The 23,785-nt window shown below is 47.2% G+C and overlaps 5 protein-coding genes across 5 annotated transcripts; 2 read left to right on the top strand and 3 right to left on the bottom strand.

Annotated features, from left to right (window-relative positions):
- Window positions 1–153: 153 nt before the first annotated feature.
- Window positions 154–1,003, top strand: DEU56DRAFT_758039 (uncharacterized protein; the record flags this gene model as incomplete). Its single annotated transcript, XM_041350200.1, has 4 exons — window positions 154–245; window positions 293–579; window positions 803–855; window positions 914–1,003. The coding sequence occupies 4 exons, from the start codon at window positions 154–156 to the stop codon at window positions 1,001–1,003; spliced, it is 522 nt and encodes a 173-aa protein (XP_041206014.1).
- Window positions 1,004–4,010: 3,007 nt separating this feature from the next.
- Window positions 4,011–6,270, bottom strand: DEU56DRAFT_915015 (uncharacterized protein; the record flags this gene model as incomplete). Its single annotated transcript, XM_041357692.1, has 11 exons — window positions 4,011–4,236; window positions 4,288–4,442; window positions 4,492–4,677; window positions 4,731–4,883; window positions 4,937–4,998; window positions 5,047–5,611; window positions 5,673–5,756; window positions 5,811–5,921; window positions 5,976–6,050; window positions 6,100–6,108; window positions 6,160–6,270. The coding sequence occupies 11 exons, from the start codon at window positions 6,268–6,270 to the stop codon at window positions 4,011–4,013; spliced, it is 1,737 nt and encodes a 578-aa protein (XP_041206013.1).
- A 6,377-nt stretch (window positions 6,271–12,647) lies between these two features.
- On the bottom strand, window positions 12,648–14,521 carry DEU56DRAFT_758036 (uncharacterized protein; the record flags this gene model as incomplete). The annotated part of the gene is made up of 10 exons (XM_041350199.1): window positions 12,648–12,770; window positions 12,961–13,011; window positions 13,090–13,122; window positions 13,166–13,268; window positions 13,294–13,414; window positions 13,468–13,732; window positions 13,782–13,993; window positions 14,093–14,188; window positions 14,258–14,339; window positions 14,393–14,521. 10 exons carry the CDS (start codon window positions 14,519–14,521, stop codon window positions 12,648–12,650), a joined length of 1,215 nt encoding a protein of 404 aa, XP_041206012.1.
- Window positions 14,522–16,297: 1,776 nt separating this feature from the next.
- On the top strand, window positions 16,298–19,644 carry DEU56DRAFT_915012 (uncharacterized protein; the record flags this gene model as incomplete). The annotated part of the gene is made up of 8 exons (XM_041357691.1): window positions 16,298–16,364; window positions 16,416–16,756; window positions 16,806–17,112; window positions 17,160–18,034; window positions 18,089–18,544; window positions 18,592–18,797; window positions 18,847–19,163; window positions 19,211–19,644. The coding sequence occupies 8 exons, from the start codon at window positions 16,298–16,300 to the stop codon at window positions 19,642–19,644; spliced, it is 3,003 nt and encodes a 1,000-aa protein (XP_041206011.1).
- Window positions 19,645–20,403: 759 nt separating this feature from the next.
- Window positions 20,404–23,394, bottom strand: DEU56DRAFT_758034 (uncharacterized protein; the record flags this gene model as incomplete). The annotated part of the gene is made up of 11 exons (XM_041350198.1): window positions 20,404–20,951; window positions 21,050–21,075; window positions 21,335–21,481; window positions 21,755–21,803; window positions 22,184–22,304; window positions 22,403–22,517; window positions 22,588–22,715; window positions 22,768–22,985; window positions 23,048–23,129; window positions 23,179–23,314; window positions 23,345–23,394. 11 exons carry the CDS (start codon window positions 23,392–23,394, stop codon window positions 20,404–20,406), a joined length of 1,620 nt encoding a protein of 539 aa, XP_041206010.1.
- Window positions 23,395–23,785: the final 391 nt, after the last annotated feature.

Here is a 23,785-nt window from a genome sequence, read left to right as displayed (position 1 = left end):
ATAAAAACGGATTATGGGGAATAAAAGCTCCTTAAAAAATTCACCAGTGCTAAGAAGTAAACCGTTCGACCAAAATATGCAACAATCCTTGTCTCAGAGCCAAACCTTTAACCTATCCGGACATATCATTAGCTTGAACCTCCGGTAACTCTGATGACGCACTTGCGCTGGGACTTACTAATGCCATCCATTAGGATCGAGGCAGCAGGAAACGGCAATCAGAGGGGCGAGCCTATCATCGTAAGGTCTGTGAACACCATCACCACTCATTCCCAAAACTTATGGTAGTCAGAGCGACGGACGTTGACAAGAACTCACCTTCAGCGGAAGATAACGAGGCTCCCGCTCTTCTGGAGGAGCACAATCATGAAAAGAACGAGGACTCTGTAGCCAAACTCAAAGAACAACTGCAACTTGCAGACTTGCGCTATTCAAAACTGGAAGAGCTGTACCAAAAATGCAGGCTTCGTTGGTTAGAGGAATGTTATCGAACCAAAATTTTGGAGGAATACGCACCAAGTGAGATCAACACATACTCTCCTCGTCAGATCACATGGAACGCCCCTTCCCCCACTCAAAGTATGTCCCACGCGAGTTCCCTTGAAATAAATTGACCATTTCCTCAGACAATGAGGACAACAAAATTGAATACCAGGAGCAAGTGCAGAAGACATTGTAACGCGCGATTCGAGGTAGTTGCGGTAGCATTCTATGAACAGATCTTAGTGTAGTTATCCAGCTGAAATTGCGATAGCATACAACAATAATTGACTTGAATAGTGCGGTTGCCGATATCGTCCAGCTGAGCTGGTAAAAGCTTCCGTCAAAACGTCGAACACATCCAACAACGTACAAGTAGGTACCTTAAGACTCAGAACATGGAAATTGACATCGTCTATTTAAATTACTAAAGGTAACCTCTGGAACTCTGAGCGCGACCCATGCGAGATGTGTGATCATGGATACAAGCATCCCCGCAGATATCACTGAGGCCTTATCCTAGCTGGGCCTGGACCGTAACTGGCGACCACCAACATAATCAATGAACCTACCACAACGGCAAGTGTAGCAAAGCACGCAATGACTAAGGGCGCGGATGGCTTGAATTCTATGGTGATACCTGTGAAAAATCCTAGAATGGAACCTGTCACACTGCAAGCAATTCCATGAGTAACCTAAGTAATCGTAATCGAAATAAAATCTGCTTGCCTCAGGACGCAAAAACAGGTCGGTATGCATGTGATAACCAGAAGCATCAGTGCCTTCCTTCGCAGATAATAGGCCTGTTCAGTCGGCAATGTCAGGCTCAAGACGCAGAAAGATGAAGAAATCGAACCACAAAATCCAAAGATTTCATTCTCTCGCCGAAGTGGTGTACTATCGTGCCTGCAAAAATACAGCCGACACCTAAAAGAAAGGAACAGGAGCACAATGCCTGTGCAATCGTTGTTGTGCCTAACCATGGAATGGCAAGGATGGCAACATCCAAGGCCATGGAGATGCCTGCCTGTAAGAGCAGACTGAATGGGGAGGTGTCCTCGTTCATGGCACTGATATACGCTTACCAGGGTAATTTGATTTCTAGTCTGACTGCCGAAATCATCGATGAACGACTGAACTTCCACCCCATTTATGATACCATCGACGGAGGTGCTCCTGACGCGAGCAATAGTGATCGGCACGCAGAGCATCGTAGCTGCAGTGTTGCCCAAAAAATCCAGGAGTTTGAACTTCCTGTGCTTCTCTCTCACTTCATGTGTTCGAATTAGGCGAGCCTCAGGTTGGCTGTGGCGGTGCAAATACTGATGATGACCTATGTTTTTGCGTGATTAATAGCGCATGCGATACAAGAGAACAACGCACGTAGCATGTACAAAATTCTGCCTGTTAGTGAAAAAAAGATCAGCATTTGAAATTCTCGGCCCCACAAACTTCACGAACATGATGTTATGATTCCGGTTTCTGGGACCAAACCGTTTTCTGCAATTTCTTCTAAGCGACGAGAACTAGATTAATCTCATCATGGCTGCTGTACAGTGAGATAGGGACACATACCGATACAGGCCAGTTGGCCAACGATCTGATTCATTTCGTCTAAGTTCCAGAATATAGACGCCGCAGTGGATTGCTTCAAGGTTGTCGCTTCTATTTTGCTGTTATTATGTGCGTCACCACAGTAGTGTAGGGCTTACCTCCAAGATAGCAAACCATTTCTCCCCGTATGCACCTCACTTCTGATCGAGACATTCTACACTGGTGCGGAAAGTACTCGAAGTGTTTCCTAGCGGGAAACGCTCAGCTTAGTTCGACTTTATTTCTGTCCGATGTTGACCGCTCACCAATATTGAGCTTCCAATTCGAGCCCTGCATTGCTTTTATTAAGCTCATGAAACAAATGTAGGAGACGACATACTCTTGTGCTTCCATTCGCTTGGCTTGACACAAGCTCGGAAAAGAATATAGCCGTCCAGGTCCTCTAGCCAGGTAATGATGCGGCTGCCGGGGACTACATAATAATATTGAAATCTTTCCTCACCCATAAAGATCGTCGGCTGAACGACCAATGTCCACGCATCTTCTTTCACCGCAGCTCGTGATGCATTTACAAACGCATCGAGTGTCTGTATATTCCGATAGTTCTTCATATTTGTCATAGTATACGCGTTCTGAATCTGATTGAGATAAAGTAACTTAAAAGTATGAGCGGTGCTTACCTGTCTGAGATTGTAGAAATATGTACCACCCAGTGGATGGATTAGTTCTCGCCAGTCTCCGTACATCAAGAGCCTGTCAATGGAAGTTAGTTTGACACCGATCGAAATTAAGGCAACGAACGGGGGATCACTTATTTCCCTCTTGCGGACCAGGTTATCTTCGAAGGCGTCATCCGGGCTATATATATAGAAGTCAATATAAACTCCAAGTAATTGATGACATGAGTACTTACAGTGAGACCGCTTCAGCGTACCGGGGTAATTGCGTCGGCCAGATACCAATACCACGATCAGACAGCGCCACAGATTGCTATCGGGATAGCGACGTTGTATAGTATGATAGGTCCTGAGCACCGCGCAACGTCATAAGGCAAGTCGCGATTAAACGTACCATATTCTCCTGTTGCAAAATGATCAATATGGTCGTGCCCGCTATGAGGCTCGAATGAGGCGAAATATAAACATACCTTTGCACTTTTTTGAACGTAGAGGGAACACTGAACGAAGGATCGTGAGTTAGATCAGACCAGTGAGCTAACGATGGTAGTGGTAGCAGAGAGAGTTCGAAAATTACGTAATCCAGCAAGTCAGGTCAATTAGTACTGAACGACTATTGAGCATAAACAAACACAAATACCACACTCATCTCTTTATTTCCAAAAACGACAAGTTTAATTACCAACTATAGCAAATAAGGTACAACAACAAGTATGTATGCCCGATCGGATCTACTGATAGTTATCGACGCCGACGTACGTTAGACAGAAATGTCGCGCGTGATCAACGGACCCCAGCTCGCTGACCATGACGCCTGCGTAAGTAATAATACCACTTTATTTCATCGTCGACGCTAACACTCAACAGACTCATCTAGAATATCTAGAGTCAAGAATCAAGGTGCGCGTTTATATCACATCGCTCACTCGTATCGGCCTGACTTCAGCACTGGAGGCGGCCAACTTGAATCCACAAGTGCCGCAACCGAGTCCAATTGAAAGATGGATACGGTCTTCGCAGGACGGTTTCGCTCGTGTGATTCAGGGATTGAGATCGGCAGCGCAGAGGGTACGTTATCTGTTTGTTTTTGAGCTTCAAAGAGACTTACGGCCAGTGACGTGACCTAGAGATGAACCCATAGGCTATATGTTTAGCCAAATATACCATACCATACCACATTACGATCGACGACATACCAATTTTATTTAGTGAACACCATCTCACTCAGCACACGCCACCTGTATTCGTTACATTACGGAATACGATTGTAACGGTACCAATGTCTTATTCAAATTTCAACTACGCAGGTGGAAGCGCCATGAAGTAACATTGGGGAATATCAACAGACTTGAGCGAATGCGGGAGCCTGAACCGTGCGTAAGGGACCGTCAATTCATCATGAGGCAGTTCGACGACTATATCTTTGACATCGTCCATGTTCTTCATCCGCTTCTCATTTGTGACAGGGTCCAAGATTACTCTCGCGAGACGAGACTTAGGATCAATAGACAAGACATTTGCCTCCCTGAATGTATGTTGCGATGAGCACGACCAAAAGCTACACAAAGACACTGACCGTATGTGAGGGAGCTTCTGGGCCACATCGAAGAAACGGCTGAAACGGTGTGGAATCGCATACATCACATGTAGGGCAGCCATAATGTGAGGATATACTTCCAGCGTTTTCAACTGTATCTTTTCCGCGTGAGCCGGTATGAATGATTGATACATCTGATACGAAAATCGTCAATGTTCAGACAAATACGAGAAGATAACTTACGAGGGTGACAAGTACACCCACGATACCCTGTCCTAGATAACCCGTCAAGGTTTGGATGGCTTCGGGGTAAAGATCTGCTAATCGCGCTTGGCCTTGAGGGAAGTCAACAATGGGTCGGAATAAGGCGGCCCAGAGGAGTTCCCTGAAGCCTTGAGTAACTATAAGCTCGCAGATAGCTTCCTGAATCTGAGGGATGAAAACTATCAAAAGATGTGATTGCGTGATATGTGATCTCTTACCATGCCTTCGTCACCAGAGTTCATCAAATCGATGATGCGAAGTTTCATTTGGGCCTCCTGCTCCGTGTTGTTCCCAAACCCGGCGTCTGGAGTCGTCCCACCCCTCACAATTTTCCTCAGCTCGGAAGTAAAATCTATGGGGTAATCTAGGAACTGCCTGAAATGATCAATAATAAGTAAATGGAGTGCCCACAGGACAAGCTCACCCTGTTTCTCAATTGGTACCAATTTACACAAGTCTCACTGCCGACATTGTTCACGACTGTCACTGATTATTGTAAGTTAGTGATGTTTGTAATTAAAGACGGACACTCACAAGGTATTTCACGTAGTTCTTCGTATGATTTGAGGTTGAGATGGAGGGATCTCAAGAAGCTGGTGGTGATCAACCGCCGGCAGTCCACCTCACGCATCGAGAATGGATTGGTGGGAATCCCAACCAATATGTAGCCCACATATAGATATTTTGCCAACTTGATTGGGCGTCCCCAAGGCGACGTCAGCAAAGCGAGTTTCAGTGACTTTTTCTGACTGCAATCAAGGGAATCGTCCCGGAGTGTCAGCATCCAATGAAGTTCTTCATGAGGAGCATCCGCCTCATCAGCGATGATCATATTGTTGAAGAAGCTGCTGTCGTCCAAAGCAGATTCAAACATGTCGTCTACCGTAGATGTGACAGTGAGATCGACGGTGGGATCATTATCAAAATCCATGGACAGAGGGAGCAGCGTGTCAGAAAACGATAACGATTGCTGAACGAATGGATCAAAGGTGTCCCAAGATGCCTGCGGAGGAATTCCAATGGGAATGGATGGGATGGGAGGCAGGAAACCATTTGGAAACTGTGCGGGGTTGAACGGAATCCCGCTCAGCCGTTCAAGCTATGAACGCGGCGCGAGTAGACAAGTCAGATGATGTGATGGCGCCGAGAAGGGTACTCACTACCCAGATGGGACATAGAAGGCCTTGTGGGCCGGGCCCGCCAAACGCTGGGCGAACATCTTGGAGAAACCTAGAGCTACCAGGCTAACATGGTTATCTTATGAGAGGTGAGCTTGGCGAATTATATAGAGTTCTCACCTCGATCTCGTATATCGGAAACCTTGCGAAGTTGTTGTCAGATGCCAGGAAACCAATGTGGCGTATGATATTGTGCGATGGCTCAAATAATTCTCGATATTCCTCAGGCCACTATCAATGAACGCAATGAGAACGTAAAATTAACTGAGAAAGCATTGATCTCACATAGATCGGTGCAAGTTGATAGTCATGGGCGGCGTACCCTATGAACAAGAATCGACTGGAGAGGCCGTGGAAAGGCTAAAATCAGAGGTCAAGTTATATACATGTCTGATTGGTGATAGCCAACCTCATCGTTCTGCGGAAAGGTCAGTTATGGCAATCATGGTCCGCAGTGAACTGTACTTACCCTGAGGGGAAGAAATCGAAGAACCCGGTTGCGTGTATTTTCACTGTGCACATAGACATATATTGGAGCGTCAGTAGCTGGAACAGATAAGAGCAAATTTGATTGTTGCATCTTGATTTGTACTATGAAAGAAGAGTGAACGAGGCGCTTTAAGTATTCAGACAAGTGTGTCTGAATGGAACTACTTCCAACCATCCAATGGTGTGCCAGAGCTCAACCACAGTACACCAGCCCTTGGCGATGGCGAGTCAGGGTTTAGCCAGGGCATGCCGGCCATTTGCAACGAGGCAGAGCGGAAATGTATGGGATGGCCAGAAGGAGCGACGGCGAGTTACAACACGCCAGGAAGAAGCTGTGCCAAATACTGCCGCGCCAGACTGCGTTTACGACATGCCAGTAGCAGGCGTCGATGAGTTGCTACATGCCGGAAATACACAGGGGGAAGCGAAGATGAAATAGGAAGCAAAAGCGAGTCACGCGAGACAATCTGGCAATGCGAAAGACATTAATTTTCGTAGTCAAATGTATGGTCAATAGGGAACATATCATCCAGCGCCAGTGAGAGCGACGCTGTGCTAGCATTGAGCCCCTGGTCAAAGTAATCAAGTTCTTCCGCGCCAACATGACCATCCTCTTCATCCTCTTCACTATCAGAAGCTTGGCACCTTTCTCCGTTGTCCAAATATTCATCTTCCGTCTGTGCCGGCGTCTGCGTAATGGGGCGGGGGGTTCCTTGTGCAAAGCCAGAATCTGTCTGATGAGAGTATACGTGCCCCACCCCCAGGCCGTAATGAAATCACATGATAGTATCGCGATCGACGAAGCTAGTAAGATAAAATTGAGAAAATTGAAATGATGGAATCTCAATTAGTTCACCTATTGATGTAGTATTCACGCCAATCATGCGTGTCACCTGCAAGAGGGGAAATCCCGCGTTCACCCGGATTGCGCTGGCCTCGAGAAAACGCCGGTATAATGTGACACCCCCTCAGAACGACTCCGGGGTCTAAAAACCCGAAAGCCTTGTGGTTTTCCAGAGGCAGGAAATGAACGCGGCCCAAACGGCGTGTGTCCCATGCGTGACTTTGTACTGATTTGTACCACCTAACGAAAAGAAATTCTATCCTTCGATATTCATGCACGTTTTCAGAGCGCACGACGTTAACATGGTGTATGCCAATGACTTTGGCATAACAATAGTCGTCTCCGTGCTCACCATCAATGCTTTCGTGTTTGAGCAACATAATGTTGCAGTGGGGAGTCCTGGGATTGATAACGTCTTGAGCCCTTCGGACGTCGTAGGTGGTATAGTTGAATCTGGCGAGGTTATGATGATAAATCCGGTTGCGCTTGAAGAAGATTGAGTTGTGCTGTTCGGAAGGACTTGCCATGGGCGATTCAGTGATCTCCGATCCGAGGCGACGAACAATATGTTTCTTCAATCGAGGGAGAAAGTCCTAAATAGTATCTCAGAATGATCGGGGAAGTCGCAATGATATCTTACCTTCATAGCGGGATCTCCTGCGTGCTTGCGGAGGTATTGACCAAACTCATCGAATGTCTTCTCACTTTGGCCAATGTGGTGGTGTAATTGAGGATTGCTCGCCATTTCAAACGGGTCTGTATGAGGAGCTTGCTGTTGACGTTGTTTGATGCGGCGCAAACGTGCCTCACGGCGCTCGATCTGAGTCAGTTGACGGATAAATGCCCTACGGTCAGTACGACGATATCTGCCTTTCGGCGTACGGTGCTCTAACTCTCCCTGGAAAATTTGAGTAAGAATGAATGGATAGCAGGCAGCAACTTACTGGTTCAGTGCTATATGAATCTGTCGTACCAAAATGACGGATGGATGCGACGTAATCCCCAAGCACATGAAATTTGTAAGTGCTGAAATTAAATGACTTCTTCCTTCGCGGTTGCTTTGGCTCAGATGTATCCTGTGGTTGCTCCGGAGTCGCTTTTTCTTTCCCTTTAGCGCTGGTACCTTTGCGAACCCTCCCTGGGTTATTCGCCGTCCCAGTCTCTGCCCGTTTGGCCGCTTCCTTTCCCTGCCGGCGGGATCGTGCACCAACTTCACGATCAAGCTCCTGTGTCTGATATGATGGGCACACTTTGTCCTTGAATAGACGAAATTGTGCTCCAAGATCTGTCGTCCGTTGGTCAAGAATGTCCAAGGTCAAGTCGGAATGCATGCGAAGCTTCGCAAGTCCGTGCCAATGCGACATGATGAACAAAAGGTCAATAATAATTGTATTATGACTATCGTCGGGAAGAAGGCCGTCGAAAACCGGGATAGAGCACTGGGACAATATTAGTTCGCGAATAAAGATGAGAATAGTTTCATAACCGTACTTGTAAGAGATCTTCGAAATTTCGAGCAGCCATATTCGACATATCAGATGTATTTGAAGAGAATCGTCTAATGGTCGCTGGCCCAAAAGGAGGGACCTGTCTATACCTACCGGAGATGAGTGTTTACCTGACAAGTTATCAGATAGATAATAGACGAACCTCTTGTCAAGTTCGTGCACCAAATCCTTGTTTAAAGAGGTAAGAATTCTAAGTAAATGTACTAAAAGCATACGCCACACTCCAAGCTCAAACTCGTGCAAAAGATCTACAACGAGCGCGATGAATACGTTAAATCCAAATGGACCTAGGCGGTCCGACAACACATTCTGTTGGAGGGTTAGTAAAGGCGAGGATAAAGTGATAATCGTGCTCACAGAGGTCGGAACCCACGACTCAGGTTTAAGAAGTGCCTCAACCACTGTGCTATCTACACCGTAATGCTTCTCGTAGATTTGGCGGCGTGCAGCAACAACAAGCTGGCTCCTCATGATATCGGATCGTGCCAGAGTGCGACGTTGTGCCCTATCTTGAGCCGTGCCCAAACGGTGAAGCCTGTTCGTTGGTATGACACATCGTGAGCATGGACAACCTCCCAGCTGCCGGATAGTAGCAATGAGAACCCTGGCTTAGGTGAGCTTTAATTTCTACAGATAAATATTCACGACTCACTTTTCAGGATAGTCCGCAGAGTATGTAAATATACGGGGGTAAAACCGGCGTTTGACGCCGTCACAACACAGAATCATGATCCCGTGTTCATACGCTTCTAAGAATTCGTCATCAAGTAAAATTTTCCATTGCGCTTGAAACATTTCACGATGACAATGAGTTGTGCATTCGCGGCCGACCCCCTTCCCTTCAGTATAAATCCCCGTAAAATCTTTGAACGCGTCCGGAAGCTGTGAAGTATGTGAGTCTGAATGAAGATGAAAACAAATTCGTAATGACCGACATACCTTCTGAAAATAAGCTACATGATTTCCTAAATTACATGACGGTTTGCACCGGCGGTACTTCGATTCGTTACCAAAGTACATATACACCGGCCACAGCCTCGCGTTGCCGAACGTGGTAAGCTGCGTAGCATCTGACCAGAACATCAGTGCAGCGACCACACGGGGAAGTTCACATCCTGCCTCTCCAGGTAATTCCTGAAGTTCGCGGTGGGCATCTATGAAGGCAGGTGACGTGTACAACTCGCCTTGAATATTTACTTCGTGCGGAAGATGAGGCGGGCTCCAGAGCAGTTGATATGGCTCATAATGAAAATGTTCATTATCGTGAGCGTTTGCAATCTTTTCCCGGATTACAGACACAAGAGACCGATGGTAGAGATCCGCCGCAACGTAAGATCGAATATCTGGCTGAGCTGTCGTTCGAGAAAAAGGAACGTCGATGGTCACTTGAGTTTTGTGCCATCCAGCGTCCTCATCCTCCCATTCTTCTCCCTCGTCAACACTCGCACCTAGTTGGGAATTGATCTTATCCCAGTGCGTATGCCGCACATCGTCTGGATCATAGTCTGGACGTCCAACAATATCGAGCAAATCCTTGAAGCTCTGCTGTGATTTCTGTACGCTACCGTTCCAATACCAGTGACCAAGCTTGAAAGAAGATTCGTTGGGGTATGGATGAAACGGACTGTCGTGAGGCATTGTAGCATTATCCGAGTTTTCTGGAGAAGGAGTGGGGATAGAACTGATGTCTCGGAGCGTCATAGCCTCCTCCGGGTCGTGACTTGGTGGCGCTGAAGAGAAAAATTGGCGCACCAGGCCAAAAATATTTCTTGATGTACGGAAAGGAGTAGCCTGCACGGGATTTTTGGGTGGGCCAGCCTCAGATTGTCGTGGGATATGGCTAGGGACGCTAGGAGGAGGCTGAGGGAGCACATCCTCATATTGTCTAAAGCGGAGGGGCATAGGGACATCAACACGGCGGCTTCTGCGCTGCGCCAATGGAAGACCATCGTCTACTTCCGTAAACGAAGGTTCAAGTCGGATGTCAGATGGCGGAATTTGTGTATCAGCTTGCAACGAAGAACCTGAACACGACGCGGGGGTGATGGCTGATGAAGTTCGCAAAACCTCTGCGCTGAACGGCTGGTCGGAAGATAAGGAGGGGATTTGCGGACCACGGAGCGTACTCGAAGACGCCGTGCCAGCGCACACATCTTGTGTGCCGTCGTTGGCAGACAGTCGGGACCGTTTTACAGAGCCTAACAGATCCTTTGCTTTCGATAAAGCAGAGAACAGTCGCTTCTTGCCTTTTGTGCAGGAATGTTGGTGCTTGGTATAGGCACTTGCTTGAGTAAACTCGTGCGTGCAAGTGCACTTGAACAGTTTTTCCGATGGACCAACCATGGATCTGCTACGGTATACGGTTGAGCCAGCAGTGTCAAAGCAATGAGACTTACCATTTGTCGTTTGACGTTTTAGGACTAATGCAGGAACGAAGGCTGCCAGCGTAATTACCAACCAGGGCCATATTCCCATGGGCTAAATTGCCTGGCGGTCTGATAGGGGGCTGGCGCACTTGGTGGCAGCCAGCACGATCGGGATGGCTAGATATGGCGATGGCGAGATGAAAAGGTAAAAAGCACAGCTATATAAACACTGTTCAGGTTACTTTCTGTTTTCAGCCTGATATGTCCGCACCGTCTTCTCCAAGTTCTGAATGCTCGACGCTCGATCCGTTCGAAGCCGATCCCAAGGTCATAGAGATGCTAGTGAGGATTCTCACATGCCGTCATGGTATACTTCATTACCACGCGCAAACAGGGGAACTGACGACGTTTCAATGGTCAATGAGTTTGTTTCCTGGAAAGGGGTTCCTCACTCACAAATACGTCCTCTACAGGCCAACCGACCGATATGGGCAGAAAATACACCCTTCGTTGTTCCAGGGTTATCGTGAGGCACACGTGTTTCACTACCCATGTTGCTTTTGCGCGACGAGTAGCAGATATGTGGAGGTATCAATATTTCGGCGCCCTGAAGGGTTGTGCGAGGGGGAGTACGTCTCCGAATGTGCGACAAGCAATTGCGGCTACATGGGTAAGTCGATTCACACATATAGATCTATAAGCTAATTTTTCAATTTAGTTAATATCGAGAAATTTTATGGTAGAGGATACATACCTGCAGTGTACTATCCTGAGAGGTATGTTGTGTTCTTGAGATCGTCACCTGCTAAACACACTTCCACCGTATGACTAGGAGTCGATACGATGCAAATGCACCCAGAATGATGGCGCCGACTTCAAGGTGTTCTTTATGAACGTTGTGATGTGTCGTGACATCTAGAACGGATCTACATAGTCAATATATAGTTGTAATAAACTAGCAGTAGGCATACCGTTTTGCTATGGTAGCGCATTTGCGGAAGAATTCTCTATGATGTCATCACAGCACTTCGAAGTTTCGCTTCTCGAAGAGGAATAACCTTCGATTTTGCCAACCTGCATGTTAGGTAGGTATCGTAACCGTATCATAGGGGTATTAGCATAATAACTCTGTGTATATGCCGAGGAGATGCTATAGATTTTGCCAACCTGCGCGTTAGGTAGGTATCATAACCGTATCATAGGGTATTCGCATAATAACTGTGTGTATATACCGAGGAGATGCTATAGTAAATTTTGATGGGTTGGGTGAATATTCTCCTGTTTCTCCATTCCAAGAAACCGCCAGACAATGTCCAATTATGTTTTTTACCTAATATTACACTTTTGTCGTTTATCCAATTGGACGGTGACGAGACCATGAGGTGTCTAGCGGTTCTCAAAGACGTGAGTCTGAACACATTATCAGCATCCCCAGGCTACAAGTGACTAGGTGGACGTGCCCAACAAATTGAGACATATCATAACGACTACTTGGTGTGCGGTTTGGATGATAGAAATGGGAAAGAAGCACGAACTTGAATGTGGGGTATTACTTATACTGAATGACTTTGTGAAATTAAACTCAGCCGGTAGTACCCGAAGAGTCCCAATTTGTCACAACAAACGTCATCGATTTCCAAATATGCCGTCTAATCCCGCGGAAACTATGCACAACTGTGCACTGCAAGCCCCTTTTTTGATATTTGTAAAGTTGCGTTCTCAATTATCTTATCGTCGTCATCGTCATCATTCACATTGACACCGAACTAGCATATACCACGATGGCTTGACAAAATATTTGATTTGTCACCTCAGTTGCGCAGTACGTCATGCTGTGTTGTTGTGTTCTGTCTCCTGTCTTTACCGCGTCATGCTGTGTTGTTGTGTGTTCATGTTTCCGCCTTTTTATGGCCGGCCCGGTGTATTTTCAATTTCAAAGTGACTCGAAAGCACCTTTGGTAACTATTTTCTACGTGTAAATGAACCTGCTGGACTTGAGTCGCTACGAAGAATACTTCGACCAATTTGTACTCTCACATATTATGTGGAAGATACAATCACACCTGATGATATTCCTGAGAAGCAAAGCGAAGACGTAATTTCAATTGCTTATACTAATATAAGCGCAGTTGAGCGAGATCAATACTCGTACGAATTTTACAAGGTCCGTAATACACATTGGTGATACATACACAGGATATGAAGATATGAGTGCCTGATAACCACTGCGACGGCGTATGTAGTAGCGTTAAATATATAATGACGCACCCTCAGTGTTGCTCCTTGAGACAGAGGTATTCCTATACCTTCTGAGCTTTCGTACTTAGATGAATGGATGTACGCTCGTATCACACCGTGACCGAAATGCGGACTGAAATAAACACAAACATAATCACCATGCATCTGAGTCAGAGTCAGTGCGAGAGTTGATTGATTCGACATCCATGCACTCCATGTAGCGATGCACTTCCTCTGGTGGATGCTGGGGAAGAACTGGGCGTGGTGATGAATCTGAATCTGTAATGGCGCCTCAGCAATTAAAGAAATCACTGAAACTAGTTCGCGCTTACCGCTGTCAGAGTAGGTTGACGCAGGGGAATTTTCAAGGGCCAGTGTATAAACAGCTGCCTCGGCTTGGGCGCGGCGCATCTTGGCGCGCAAGAAAATTAGCTCCGAATGGGCATTACGATGGTGAGTGTGGTATCCTTCAACGTCAAGGTACATTGACATCAGTCTCGCCTGCGTGGATAATTCCACTTTGCGAGCTTCCTGGAACGCCTCCTGGAGGCATATGGTGACCCATGTACTCTGTAGGCTGAACGAGGGGTCATCGGACTTCGAACGACGTAAGAACAAAACCAAGCATATTAACGATAACACTGACATTCACGGTGACCAGTGTTCGTTTTTCGAGGTGCAGAAGGGAAAACTGACCAACAGCCGAAGAAGAACCAAGTAGGGGCGAGGCACTTTCGATCGATGCAATTTCTTTCGGTGGAATGGGGTCATTTTTTTGCCTCCTTAACCAACTTTCACACTTGTTTCGCGTAGCTACCGAATAGGCAGTTGTGGGTTCCATAATGCGTCTTGAAGTTGCTGTGAAATAGGCAGAATCAGTGACCGGCACTGCAACAGGACACGTTGCTAAGAGTTATTATGTTAGACCGCGTTTTTATATAAGCCATAGTCACTCACGTATAGTCCAGCGCTGCTCTACATGATCGATGGCCTGGCTGCAGAGAGATACTTCCAGCTGACAACGGTCCCTCTTCTCCTCCATAAAGTCTCGCTCTACGCTCCAGCGGTGTGAGTGATCCCCAGCACTTCACAACGACTCCTCCCTCTGCGCTTCCAACATACGTCCTGCAACTATCTGCCAAGTATCACCGAGATAGACTCGACCTTTGAGTACGAAATGCAGGAGATATAATTCTGTTCGAAGCTACATAAAATATCAACATGTGCCAATGGACGCTGTATAAACGATGAACTAACCTTCTCCGTTGGTATGAGTCTTATGAAGAATTCTAGCCATTTAGCATGTGTTAGTATGTTGGAGAGTTCAAACATGCCGATTCGGGCAGCTAGACTGTCGAATGGTGGAAGACAGGAGGGGACCGACATAATGCAAATGACGGTTGGGATGAGATGGGGTCGATTAGTTGTGTGTCATATGAAGCGAGATTTGTATAGAATTTGCGCGGCAAATGCCGGAAGATTACGTTTTGACGGCTGGCCATCAAAGGATCTGGCTGGCCGACAACAGATCTGGCTGGCCATCAAATTTAATATCACCGTATTCGCCTGGCTACTAATCCGCAGTCACTGACTCTAGCAGGGGCAAAGAGCAAACACGTTGACTACTGAAACTAGATACAACAATGACTTCAAACCAATGTGAAACAGTTGGCAACGCAATAATAATACTAACATAGGCTTTGCCCCAGCAGACGATAAGGAATCAAAAATCAAAAAAAATACATGCGTACCACCAAGTATGGATGGTGACCAACGTCAGGGCTGGTAGGCAGGGCTCGTATTCAGTATAGGCGAACGTCCACTTAATAGTGATGGCTCTTCACCGTAAAACAGAGCACTCTGAATCAATTTGCTCAATCTGCTTTCCCCAAAAATTAAGTCTTTCGGTCCCAAATCATCTCTAGTAGATGAGTGACTTGGAACTTCAACTAGATTAGCAAAACATTAAATTACGCCATCGAATTAGGGATGATAAACCAGCCGCTAAACATCCACAGACGAACATTGGGCCCGATGGAGTGACCGCAGGCCAACTTTGTCAAAGCTAAGTTCGTAAAGCTACAGTTGGCTCATTAGAGTGTGGAATTCGAATCATACCATTCAGGTAATAAAAATAGGATGACTATTCCGGTGCACCTTGTAGTGCGTTTTCACGGAGAGCGAAACCTATAAACCGATAAGGTGAACGATAAGGTAACGCGAGGAGCAAAAAAGGAGAAACTAATAGCCTTACCTAGCCTTATTACTTGAGATTATTTGCGATTGGAAAGTCAGAAAGATTCACACCAGTAAAATTACAATGGAAATGCAATCTAACGCTCCAAAGCGTTCCAGGCTAGCTGGGGTCTAGATCTGCTTTTGATTGAACATTTGCGAGAGGTAAAATGGTCGAAACCCGTGTCAGGAGGAAAGTATGCGCTGATATAGTGAATGACTACATATTCAAACTCAGCCGGAATTCAGCGGCATTGCCGGGAGAGTCGGGCATTGCCGGCTGGGTTTGAATGTACTAATCATTCAGCATATCAACCATGCCCTTTCGGTATTGTAGTCTTTTTCCCCCACTTCCTGTAACGCGTAACGTATAAGGGCTTAAGCTTTCGACGACACAAGTAGATTTGCAATGTGATCTTCTATATATAGTTGAAGATGATACATGCATGGCCCTTACCATAGCCTGCAGCCGTGGGGCAGCTCGAGGAACAAGTTCGTGAGGCGGGCAGACACTAAGTTCAATAGTACTGTATATTATTTAACCACCCGCGGAATTTACCGTACTATAGCAGGTGGGTAGGCCACAGCACAATGTATTTTGACTATGCTCAAGGCCGTCGGTCCACAACAAGTCCACAATGCCCACTCTTACCGCCATAGCTGGCCAACAATCGATGTCCACAATCCACAGTACCACTGGTGGGTATTAGCTAATCTGCAAAAGTCATTCAGTATAAATACTGACCTTGCGCATTAACCAGTTCCTCTTTCTCCTACCATTACCTCGATACATCACAGTGCATAGATAACTATAGATCTAAGAATATATACTATCCAATAGAGTCTAGACTATCGAACGTAACATGTGAGGTTTCAATTTCGCTGTAGTAACTCAAAGTTAACATATACACCGTAGACAGAATCCATATGTCTAAACGCGCCCGATCCGACGATGATGATGAACCTGGCTCGAAGCAGCTCAGGGTTGAAGAAGGTAAGTCCTGATATAATTCTGTCAATATCGACATTCATGGGCATGACACAGGCAATCAGACATTACCGGCACTATGTGATCGACATGCATGGGGAATTCTTCGTCAGTTCCTCACCACCAATATGACGATGCCTGAGATGGACGATGCTCTTGCATCATACCTCGGTGATAGATACTTTGCCGATGATTGGGTAGAACCCCGACGTGCATTGGTCTCCGGTGAAGGAGATGACGGCGAATCCTTGGCCAACCTCGACCGACTCATGGCCAAGCACGTAACCCCTACGGCCCCCTCTCCTCCACCCAAAGACTCTTCCGCGTCCGTATCTACATCGAGGGCGGCCGGCCGCTTGTCGAGCTCACGCAGAGGGCGATCCCATGGGCCACCTAAAGTAAGTGAAATGTCATAGCTAATAACTGAATACTAAAAAGGAAATATAGTCTACTCGTAATCCATATATCATCGTTGAGGCTTCTGAAGACGAAGATGAGAATGATGAGGAGGAGGAGGACGATGAAGACGAGGGTAGGCGGTCGGAACAGTCGCAGAAAGTCATGCGCTCGTTAGGACCGTCGGCGAAAGAGAGGTTGGCCAAAAAAATCGATGATTTGGCCAATAGGTTCGAAGAGAATCTGGGCAACTCGTCACAAGGTCGCCGTGCTCTCGCTTCCAGAGCGACCTCAATCCCGTTATCTGCACTTAAAGCTTTGGCACCCCAAAGCAGGATGTATCTACTTCATATTCAAAGTATGTTTGTTTTTCCATTACCCAGTATCTCACTCATTGCATTCCAGGAACTGCTACAGAATATATCGCCGAACACCTTCGGAGCCAGACTTTTCCCGTTACCGTATCGGCTTGGGTAGCAGGCCAACTTTACGTAGTCGCAGATAGCCCCAAGACGATCTGTGACTCACTTCCCACCTCGCACAGCCTTTCCGTAAAGCAATGTCTTCGCATCACGGATGCAGAACGTGAAGCTGTCGAAGGTTCACTGTTCCAACTTCCTGGCCCAGCTTGGGTGAAGGTCAAACACGGCCCGCACAGGGGCTACATAGGCAGAGTGGAATCCCAGACAGAGAGTTCTGTCAAGGTCTTGATTCCTCCATCGCGCTTTCCCTATCCAATGCCTCGGGGAACTCGAGCGCTGCTCGAACGATCTCGCCTCCCGACCGATAAGATCGTTTCCGATATCGTTCGTGACAACGAAGTAGTAGGATGGACATACGAAGGACAAAGCTATTTCATGGGTCTCCTACTGAAAGACTTCCTTCGCGATAACCTCGAACTTCTTGCCTCCCCTCATATCGACGATATTCGGCTCCATCTCGAATCCGGATGGGATAAACCATTCCTGAAGAAAACTGTGGTGTCGTTTTCGATGCAATTTTTGCGCACGGGTGATTGGGCCAGGGTCATCGGAGGTTCTCTTCGTGGAGAGTTAGGTCAGGTCATCTCGATGGACCATGCAGCTGGTTCCGCGAGCTTGGATTTTACCTTCGATGGACGTCCAGAACAAATAGAGGTTTGCCTCGAAGACATAGAGCGCGTATTTCGGGTCGGCGACACCGTCAAAGTTGTAGCTGGTCCGTACTTGGGATTAGAAGGGCACGTCATTCAAATGCGACAGGATATATTTGACATTTGTCAAGATATCACCAACGAACAGGTAAGACTGGTGCAAACACAAAACTCTATGAAATTGTCTGACATTTAGATATAGGTGGAAGTTTCTAAGTACTACTTGGATCGGCGTCCCTTGAATCACACCGTGCACTCGCAACTACCAATGCAACAATATCTCGAGCCTCCCGCCGACTCCGACTCCATTGAAATTGGAGACCACATAGAAGTGCTGGAGGGCAAGCACGTAGGGAAACGCGGCGTCGTGGATTGGTATGCCAAGGGGTCAACTCATCTGTGGTTCCGGGATGTCATCACTCAAGACGGCAGGGAGACCAGCTCTGAACTCTCCAGTATTCGAGTCCCAGTAGCAATGGTTCGGCGGACGAGCCTCACCTGCACCATCCAGTACACAAAGGATAAGGGTTACGATGTCAGGCCGGGAGACGTCGTGACTGTTGCCCGTGGACCGGAGTATCAGGCAAAAGGGGTTGTCCACAGCGTTGATATTCCAAACGCTCGTTTGACCATACTATGTGATGGTGACCAATCGCTCGTAAGTACAATTCACCTCGTCTCGAACACATCTGACACGCATAACAGCTCTGCGTCCCAATCAGATTTGTGACTAAGATACGCAACGCATTCTTGGATTCGTTCCGCAATGATATCGGCCGGGAAGTCTTCGTTATTGGGGGCGACCGGAAGGGCTACCGAGCCACACTCTACTCTCTTTCCTTGGAGACCTGTACTGTTGCTGTGCATGGGCAACAGCGCATCACACTCAAACTGCACGAAGTTGTTACCAGGTGAGTGATATCCTTATTTTCGAGTTGTTCCAAGGTTTACGATATTTAGGCATGGAATGAAACTTAATGGTGTGATGCTCGAAGGCCTGGAGTTGGCCTCATTCTGTGAAATGAGGAGACGCTCGTACTTTGCGCCGCCACCTCGATCCACCACCCCTCCCGTCGAAAAAGAAACAGTTCCTTCCAGTTCGTTGGTCTCTCTTACAGGTCCCAGCCCATCGTCATCCAACGTATGGTCCACCTGGTCCGCAAGCTCCGAGGTTGATAAGGCACGTGACGCCACGTTGAGCGTCAATCCCACCTCATCGACACACGACTCCTGGACTGTTGGCCAAGACTCCGAAGCGGAGAAATTGCCGGACAGCGGTAAGTCCTCAACCTCAATACCACAATGTTTACTTACTTCATTCCAGGCCCACTACTTTGGTTGATGTCAAAAGAATCTTCATCGAAACTTTCAACATATCACATGCTGTTGAAGGTGTCACCGAACTTCCTTCACGGTAGACTACACAAGCGATTTGTATCGACGGCTTGTCCCGATCCATTCTGCGGTGACAATGGACCTGCGCCTGAGGGTTACGTCGCTGCATTCTGCACATCTAATAGTGCAGGCGCTACAATCGAACACCATCATATCCCCGCCAGCGATCTGAGCCCGGCTCATCCACGCAAGAAAAACCAACAGTGCCTTGTTCTGGGCGGGGCTCACCGCGGGGCACTTGGAACTATTGTGAATTGTTGGGCGAAGAAAAAGACCGTTGACCTTAGGATTAGCGCCGCTGTTACTATTAATGTGGGTTTCGATCAGATATGTCTGGTGGAACCTGCAAAACATATGAGGTGATATATACCAATAGTAGAATACATGGATCTGATTATTTGGGACAACACCATCTTATCTTTTGTACCATTAATTTCAAGTTTCTTGTGATAATCCATCTAGTATAACGACAATCTTTTGTGGCATGAAGGTTGACACTAAACTGCGGACTCAGTTTCGATCAACGAACTACTCACTTCTTTCGTCGCTGACTTCTACCCTCGCGCGAGAACAAGCGCCGAAAGATTTGCAATGTTAACGCTTGCTGTACCTAAGTGAATCACCATGTGCGCACCACCACCGTGAGGCAGGTTTGTAACAGTTGGTAACTTACTGGTGGACATTGCAGATAGTCATCAACAAAGTTCAGCTTGGGTAGTTGTCGTCGATAACTGCTAGTGTATTCCTAAGTCGTTACTATAGAGACATCACAACTCCGAGGAAACACCATTTAGTGTCAATATGACATTGGTTTTACAACTTGTGATTACTAACTGGTTCACAAAGCAAAGAGCCATCACGAAGTTCCGCTTAGGTAGCGGGTGACCGTTGCGGTTGCAAATTGCTAGCATTTGACAAGACGTTGCCCTGGATTTATCACGACTATGAGTGACGACCATTCTGGATCAGTATTACACTAGTCGTGTAACTCACGACTGACATCTCGTTGAAACTACAAACAGCCATCACAAAGTCTACCTTATGCAAGAGATGACAATTGTATCGGAGAGATGCAGGACTTCTTACAAAGATTTGTCTATCAAGCATCACAGTAATGAGGGATTATGAGACATATATTAATTCGTCAAAATTAGATCTGTATTGCACTTTCTTATCCTTGAATGGCATTATGTTTTGTGTATATATTCGTTTGTCTTCGGATATAATTGGGTAGATATTTGGTCTGAACTTGCCATTTATATCTACAAAAACCAAGTTCTCGCCGATTCCCTGATGCATCACCTTCTCGATGTTGCTGCCACCACTCTTCTGGAGGTAAGTGCAGAATGCTCGTGGAGTCATGCCCCTCATCTTGTACTTGTTGCGCAGGAAACAGAGTGCGAGTTTGATGTTCCAATTGGCCTTCTTTGCGAGGTTCTTGACAAGGTTCTTGACCTTCTTGCGGCAGCTGTTCACCGTCCGCTGGCCATCAAGGTTGTGCCTCCACCTCGCACCCCAGTACTCGTTGAGGTCCCATATAGCCAGGTACCCATTGAGGCCATTGCTGTGTTTGTCCCAGATGTCTGTGATCTTTGAGACTGTCTGGAACACATAAAAGGGGATGAGCCTCCCAGACTCCCACTCCCAGGTGTGGTGGTAGTTTTTCCTTGCTGAAACGAGCTGTCAGCTCGTCCCGACACTGCTGATCATGCTGTGGGTCAATTGGGCTGCTGATGGCACTGACCCACACTGAATTAGATTGGCTCACCACTGGTGGAGCAGCAGATGGAGGAGCTGGGGCATTGTTAGTGACAGGGCCTCAGTGCTGGCCAGTGCAAATGACAACAACAACAATTGGGTGGGTTGCAACTTGGGGGCCAATGGAGCTTAGATCTGGGACGTGATAGTAGTGGCAGATGGCGCTGTTTTGCTGGTGGCAGGAACAAGTGCGGGTAATGGAAGAAGTGCACTTGGGGGAATGCGAGTCGGAAAAAAACCAAGCCATCTTTAGTTAGTGTCGTGTAGCCAACAAAAGAGAATAACAAGGTATCACCTTTTTTGGTGCGCCATGATCCTTTTGTCATCACAATAACACCAAGCATGCCTTCCATACGAGCCACCTGCTCCTGCATTGCATCCATCCTGCAGTTTGACTCCTCCTGAGCCATCTCCTGTGTGAGTCAAACAGAAACCATGAAACCTTGCACGGCGCAAGCATAATTGTTGGGCAAGTTTCAAATGTTCAACCATGTGTCTTCTTCAGCTTGGGTGATGATGGCAGTCGACAATGCTGCAAAATTGTGAAACTGCATGCTTTGGAACAGTGGGAACTTGAAAATAGCGCAATCAGGTTGCCGAGTGAACAACACCACAGCATCCTGGAGGAGCACACATCAAAGCCAAACAAGAAGCTTTAGGAACTGCCTCAGGGCAATGTCCTTGCCAGTATGGCCTCATGTCAAGGGAAGCTCACTCGGTCTCAGCCCAGGGAAAGATCTGTGAGAGTAGTTTGGCAGGTGGCTCTGCAAAACCCATCAGCTCAAAATGCATCTCAAGGCACTAAACAAGACCTGCCAAGTGCATCATGAGCCAGGAAATGCTCCTCTGGCTTCCTCCCGTTGAACATCAATGCTGCCAGTAGAGCATTAACTGGAATCGCCTGGTCGTAGCAATTCGCCATTGTGTCAGTCTCGGACTAGCGACTGAGAGCTTTGGTGCTGGTAACTGAAGCACCATGTGCTCACACTGTCTGAGCAGCAAAATGACAAGTTGCGTGGGTGGCCTTTGTGATGCAAATGTCGTTTTTGACATGCATCTGCTTCACATGGTCATAATGATCTGCCAATGGAAGGTTAGGTTAGGTGCCTGCTTCGCACATGACTGTGGGGCTGGAAAATCTCACTGTCATAGGACATCTGCCTTTTGGGATTGTCACCCCAGAACACGAAGAGCTCATACCATGGTCGGTAGCCAAATTCACCAAAGCCGGGCACATCAAACTGGGGTGAGAAGTCGGGCACTGGCTGGGAGATAACATGGAAGTATGCTATAGGAACAAGTTCCTGGTTAGGCTTACTTTACCCCTATTTACCTTGCTTGTGTTGGCACTTGGACAGCTTACTAAATCATGTTGGTCTTTACCCTTACTATCACCTGGTGTGACTTTGAATGCAGTTTTCCTTATCCTCTGTCTCTCTCTGAGCTGTGAGCCTGGATCATTTAGGGTCTGACACTGTCTACAAGACATAGCAGCTAGGCAGCAAGACCCAACACCAGATTACTACCAATCTGAATTGTTGTACCCACAACGCATAGAGGAGCATGGCCAAAGAGCCAACTGGGCAAAACTCGACCAAGCAATGACATAGGGTGCCATGTTCGTCCACCTGACCATGCTGGTTTGTTTTCGTGTTGTCAGTGAGTGCTGTCAGGACCTGCTGCAAGTCAGTTTTCATTTCAGGTAGGCTCCAGGAACTTTAAACATACCGCAGGCACACATCCATCCAAAATGCTGTCAAGGAAGGCCGACGAGACAAAAAGGTCAGAGAGCTGCAGCATGCAAAGGCTCTCCCCTCGCAATGCCATTGTTGCCCCAAGTAGGATCATTGTGCGGTCTTGGAGGCCGATAAATACCTGACGAGCGCCCGAGGGTTCTGTCAGGGACCACCAGGAACAGCAGATAAGCTCTTTGGTGGTATAGGCATCTGTTGGACAGTGAGGTGAGGTTCACAACTGGGACATGATGCTCGTGAACCACATCACTCACCATACAAAGCCCCGGAGGCCTTGAGTGTCTGTGCTGTGTCTGCCCGCTTCAGCTCATTGTGCTTCGCTGCAGATTCAAGTGTCTGGTGTAGAGAGTGATATCTCTACAGGCTCATATCTCCTCATTTATACATTGACCTCATCCCTATCCGCACTGTAGGTGCGACTTTCCCGCGCCTTGCACAGACTACGCGCAGACTCCCGCGCTTGCGCATAGTGCGCTTTCCCGCGCTTCCATCGGCTTTTGTCAGGTCCATCCATCCATTGTCTATTCGGTCCATAGGTGTGTATTACATACATATATTGGTTTTCTGACAGCCGCTGTCTCCTTACATACATCTGTGACATTCTTCGGCCGCGTTCCCGCACTTCTGCGCTCTTCGGCCGCTTTAGGATGCTTTTCGCTCGCTCTTCACTAGCTATCCTCTATATCTACTGGGCCTTCTGACAGAAGGTTCCTGACTTATGCAATCACCCTTAGTAGAATTCTGCAGTTTGTGCTATGTCTTAGAGAGTACCTATCTATAGCCAGGAGTCATACTCTCCTTCCCTTATCAGTCTATATCCATAATACATTCACTTGATATCCATTCCTCACGTCATACACGATCCTAGACACCATTCCGCATTTGTGCTCTACAAAGCGCCACCTTCCCACGCCTCCGCGCTTTCTGCGCATTAGGCGGGTAGAATGAATGTTTTCTTCTTGGACTCATTCTGCAAGCTCCTTTAGGATAAT

This window comes from Suillus clintonianus (genome assembly GCF_016758775.1).
Source record: "Suillus clintonianus strain FC179 chromosome Unknown DEU56scaffold_62, whole genome shotgun sequence".
NCBI lineage: Eukaryota > Fungi > Basidiomycota > Agaricomycetes > Boletales > Suillaceae > Suillus > Suillus clintonianus.
The sequence above is the reverse complement of the archived record's forward strand: the minus strand, read 5'-3'. Positions and strand labels throughout refer to the sequence as shown.